Source organism: Microcaecilia unicolor, chromosome 1 (genome assembly GCF_901765095.1).
Source record: "Microcaecilia unicolor chromosome 1, aMicUni1.1, whole genome shotgun sequence".
Taxonomy (NCBI): domain Eukaryota; kingdom Metazoa; phylum Chordata; class Amphibia; order Gymnophiona; family Siphonopidae; genus Microcaecilia; species Microcaecilia unicolor.
In genome coordinates this window covers 8,924,631-8,929,659 of record NC_044031.1, presented here as the reverse complement: position 1 = coordinate 8,929,659, position 5,029 = coordinate 8,924,631, and the positions used below count along the sequence as shown (strand labels likewise).

The 5,029-nt window shown below is 39.7% G+C and overlaps 1 protein-coding gene across 1 annotated transcript; it reads right to left on the bottom strand.

Annotated features, from left to right (window-relative positions):
• Positions 1 to 343: 343 nt before the first annotated feature.
• On the bottom strand, positions 344 to 2,310 carry LOC115460721 (gastrula zinc finger protein XlCGF7.1-like). The gene is made up of 3 exons (XM_030190484.1): positions 1,811 to 2,310; positions 1,518 to 1,558; positions 344 to 1,238 (listed from the first exon to the last, which is right to left on the bottom strand). Exons 1-3 carry the CDS (start codon positions 2,308 to 2,310, stop codon positions 772 to 774), a joined length of 1,008 nt encoding a protein of 335 aa, XP_030046344.1. The 3' UTR covers positions 344 to 771.
• Between the last annotated feature and the right edge of the window lie 2,719 nt (positions 2,311 to 5,029).

Here is a 5,029-nt window from a genome sequence, read left to right as displayed (position 1 = left end):
GTTTCACTCCTAAATGGTTGTTTTGGTGTCTTATAAGTTTTGCTTTCTGAATGAAACTTTTACCACACTCACTACATGTAAATGGCTTCTCTCCTGTGTGGATTCTCTGGTGTCTGGTCAGTGTTCTCTTGTCACTAAAGCTTTTACTACACTCACTACACTTAAATGGCTTTTCACCTGTGTGGATTCTCTGGTGTATGGTCAGTGTTCTTTTCTCATTAAAGCTTTTACCACACTCACTGCATATGAATCGTTTTCCTCCTGAATGGATTTTCTGGTGTATTGTGAGTGTTTCCTTCTGAATGAAGCTTTTACCACACTCAAGACATGTAAATGGCTTTTCGTCTGCGTGGATTCTCTGGTGTATGCTCAGTGTTTTCTTCTCATTAAAGCTTTTACCACAGTCACTACATGTAAATTGTTTCCCTCCCAAATGGATTTTCTGGTGTACTGTGTTTCCTTCTGAATGAAGCTTATACCACACTCAGGACATGTAAATGGTTTCTCTGGCATGTAGATTCTCTGGTGTTTGGTCAGTATTCCCTTCTCATTAAATGGCTTTTCTCCTGTGTGGATTCTCTGATGTACGGCCAGTGTTCTCTTCTCCCTAAAGCTTTTACCACATTCAGTGCATGTAAATGGCTTCTCTCCTGTGTGGGAGTCTCTGGTGACTAGTTAGTGTTCTCTTGTCACTAAAGCTTTTACCACATTCAGTGCATGTAAATGGCTTCTCTCCTGTATGGATTTTCTGGTGCCTAATCAATGTTTCCTTTACACTAAAGCTTTACCACACTCAGTGCATGTAAATGGCTTCTCTCCTGTGTGGAGTCTCTGGTGACTAGTTAGTGTTCTCTTGTCAATAAAGCTTTTACCACATTCAGTGCATGTAAATGGCTTCTCTCCTGTATGGATTTTCTGGTGCCTAATCAATGTTTCCTTTACACTAAAGCTTTTACCACACTCAGTGCATGTAAATGGCTTCTCTCCTGTGTGGAGTCTCTGGTGACTAGTTAGTGTTCTCTTGTCACTAAAGCTTTTACCACATTCAGTGCATGTAAATGGCTTCTCTCCTGTGTGGATTCTCTGGTGTCTGGTCAGATTTCCCTTCTCATTAAAGCTTTTACCACACTCAGTACATGTAAACGGCACCTCACCTGTATGTCTCCTCTGGTGTATGAGCAGTGTTTCCTTTTTACTAAAGCTTTTATCACACTCACTACATTTAAATGGCTTTTCTCCTGTGTAACATTTAAATGGCTTTTCTCCTGTGTGGATTCTCTGATGTATGGTCAGTGTTTTCTTCACAGTAAAGCTTTTACCACACTCACTACATGTAAATGGCTTCTCTCCTGTGTGGATTCTCTGGTGTCTGGTCAGTGTTCTCTTGTCACTAAAGTTTTTACCACATCAGTGCATGTAAATGGCTTCTCTCCTGTGTGCATTCTCTGATGTACGGCCAGTGTTCTTTTCTCACTAAAGCTTTTACCACATTCACTACATGTAAACGGTTTTCTCACCTGTGTGGATTCTCTGGTGTATGGTCAGTTTTCCCTTCTTACTAAAGTTTTTATCACATTCAGTGCATGTAAATGGCTTCTCTCCTGTATGGATTTTCTGGTGCCTAATCAATGTTTCCTTTACACTAAAGCTTTTACCACATTCAGTACATGTAAATGGCTTCTCACCTGTGTGGATTCTCTGGTGTCTGGTCAGTTTTCCCTTCTCAGTAAAGCTTTTACCACACTCAGTACATGTAAATGGCTTCCCTCCTGTGTGGATTCTCTGGTGCTCTGTGAGCTCCACCTTATGCCTGAAATTCTTATTACACTCAGTGCAGGTAAATAGTTTCATTCCTGTGCGGAATCTCCCGTGTCCAGCGCGTGCTCCCTTCTGACTGAAGCATTTACCACGCTCAGTAGATGTAAATGGTTTCACTACTGAATGAAGTCTCTTGCGCACTGTGAGGTTTCCTTCCCAAAAAGCACTTTTAACATTCTCATTTTTCTCGATTTCTTGGCATTTTGAGAGTGTTGCCTTCCTGCAAAATATTTCTTCAGATTTAGTAGAAGTGTCCGGTTCCCCGGCAGTTTGAGCTTTTTGATGATCTATGACTGCTTCCTCTTGACTAAAGCTTTTCTGACTTTCAGCACTTGAAACTGATCTCTGTCCTTGGTGGAAATTTTCTTCCTTGTTGGAGCTTTTCTCACATCCAGGACATGAAGATATTCTGTCACCAGTGGTGTTTTTCTTCTGTTTTGTAATGTCTGCTTTGTTGATAAAGCGTTTCCCATGTTTGGTAAGTGTACACATTCTAGTTTCTTTATTAGTTTTCTTGGGTTGCATTAGCTCTTTCTTCCTACTGAAACCTTTACCACATTCAGAACCTGTAAAATATTTCTCTTTTATGACTGTTTTCTGTTGTCCCTGTAGTTCTCTCTTTAGACTGAAGTTTCCCCCATTGTCCGTACATGTAGATGGTCTCTCTTCAGTATCAGATCTGTGATGTGATTTTAGATCGACAAGATTGTGGAGGAATATCTCACAAAGATCACAGGAACAGCTTTGATCTCTCGTCTGGTTTCTCTCCTCTTCCCCTGTCTGTTTGAGATTACTGCTACTGGTTTCACACAGAGCTGAGCCTCCTGGTGAAGGTTTTTGTTTATTTTGATTCTTTTCCTTTTCTCCCCATTCAGGACAGGAAGGAGTCTCCTCTTTCTCTCTTTCTGATAACATCTTTTCCCCTTCAGGCTTCTCACTGAACTTCCAGTGATGTGTTCTCTGTATTACTGTTTTTAGGGTCCTCTTGTTCTAAATTAAAAAAAGAAAAAAGCGCATTGTGTATGATTGTAGGAAAAGACATACAAAAACAAGAGGTCCAAAATACTGCAATCCTAATGTATCACAGGATGAGGCCGTCATTATTAAATTGGAAAACGGACAAACACAGCTAACTAGTTTCATTATAAAACTCTACAAGAGGGATTTTATCCCAGTGATATTGTCAGTATTGAACTGCCTCCTATACCAAATCTCTTTGAGCAAATTTAACTGTTGCAGAAAATTGTAGACCGGTAGCAGTTTTGAATCTTGCAATCAAATTTCAGATGACCTCTCTTCTCACGACTGTTTGCACTTCACTCACCTGAGTCAGGGTCAACAATTAATCCTTATTCAATATAATATATTGGCAGACTTCGATGCAATAGATCATTTTATTTATTGCAAAGGCTTAGTGAATTTGGTGTAACCTGATGCATGTTAACCTTAGTTTGCAGATATTAAGCAAAAAGGCAGACTGTGTAGCACAGGACAAACTCAATCTCATCTTCATGCAAGTCTAATGTGCTTTCACCTTACTGTTCAATGTATATTTGAGTTCATTAGGAGTGATGCTAGGAGGAGCATTTTGATAGTGCATCTAATTTGGACATTGGACGTTTTGCGCTAAACGTACAAAATCCAAATAGAAAATATATCCATTTTTTTCCAAAAATACCATTTCAAACAAGGTTTTCTGCTTTGTTCTACTCCAGTCCATATTTTTATTAACATCTTTGGAGGGGGTGAAGGGGGTCAATTACCACTGGGGGGTGTATTCGAGGGTCACCCCTAATTCCCTCCATGGTCATCTGGTCATTTAGGGCACCTTTTTGTGCCTTATTCGTTCTAAAAACAGGTCTAGCTCACAATGTCTTAGTTTTAGTTATTATTATTATTAACATTTGTATAGCGCTACCAGATGCACGCAGCGCTGAACACATGACACAAGAGAGAGACAGTCCCTGCTCAACAGAGCTTACAATCTGGACGGTTTTGTTTTGTTCCATTATGGCTGAAAAATGTCTAAGTCGTAGGATCGCCCATATCCCAGCGCTTAGCATGCCCTCTTGGACGCACTGCAGACAAACAGCATAGAAACACATCTGAAAAATAGGTTTCCAAAATATTGATTTGGACATTTTTGTGAGAAAACCATCCAAATGTTGCTTATGTCACTTTTTAGATGTTTTTCCTCTTTCAAAAAAGAGCTTCTATGTAACTAAGGGGTCTCTGTCCTTTGTTACACAATTGACTGGCCAGTGAGCCCCAAGAATCGGGATCAGAAAGCTTGGTTAGAAGATGCCGGAAGAGTGTGATGCCTGGCAGATCACGTCTACATACTCTTTCAGCCTTAGGGACGTAGTTACATGTCTTAACAGTAGCCCATGTTGATATTTTCCCACTAACAGGTCCCATTTTAGCCTACAAGACCTAGTTACATCTTAACCCCGTTATAAACGCGGTGCTCGGGATCCAAAGAATAAGCGAATCGCTTTAGAAATTCTAGCCTTTTGTCCTGCATTCAACTTATACCTCCTATCAATTTCGCAGGCCTCTTGTTTGTGCGTAATAATCGCAATGCTATAGGACAACTATTTAAACCACGCTTCAATCTTTTCTTGATGTATTGGTACAATAAAGTATTTAAGATACCAATAAACAAACTAAACTTCTTCCATTTCTTTGAACTTTCCGACATTTCTTAATTCTTTCATTTAACAACTTGCAATTTGAGGGGAAAAAAAAAAACGCTGACAAGGTAAATAGCTCATGTTGCTGGTATGTGAAATGCATTGAATGTTGAACTCCATTCCCAAACATCTTATATACTCTTCACTGTAGCTTATTATACTAAGGGCTACTGTTACAACTATAATTGCTTATTGCCTTTTCAGAAACCGATTCAACACATTTCAGAAGAAATCCACATTTTTGAATGTTTATTGACTAAAAACACAGTTCAGCTTACCGAAAATTGGAAGCCACGCTTGCATTGTGTTATAAGTAGATTTAGAAGACGTACTAAAAAACAGCAACTAAATGATAAAGGGGATGAGAACGACTTCCCTATGGCTAAAGGCAGGAGCCACTTTCCTTAGAATGTACCGGGTTTCCCCTCCAGTCTGAGGCTAGGAAGAAAGAGAGTAGGATCTCTTGCTGAGACTCTGTGAACAGATATATCTGCTGATCTTCCCAGGTACTATTAGAT

Coding starts and splice junctions, on each gene's coding strand:
- LOC115460721 (XM_030190484.1), bottom strand. CDS start 2,310: ATGTGTACACTTACCAAACATGGGAAACGCTTTATCAACAAAGCAGAC. Junction 1,559..1,810: donor GAGTGTAATAAGAATTTCAG/GCATAAGGTGGA, acceptor TAAAAACTTTAG/TAAGAAGGGAAAACTGACCA. Junction 1,239..1,517: donor ACACCAGAGAATCCACACAG/GTGAGAAAACCG, acceptor AATGTTACACAG/GAGAAAAGCCATTTAAATGT.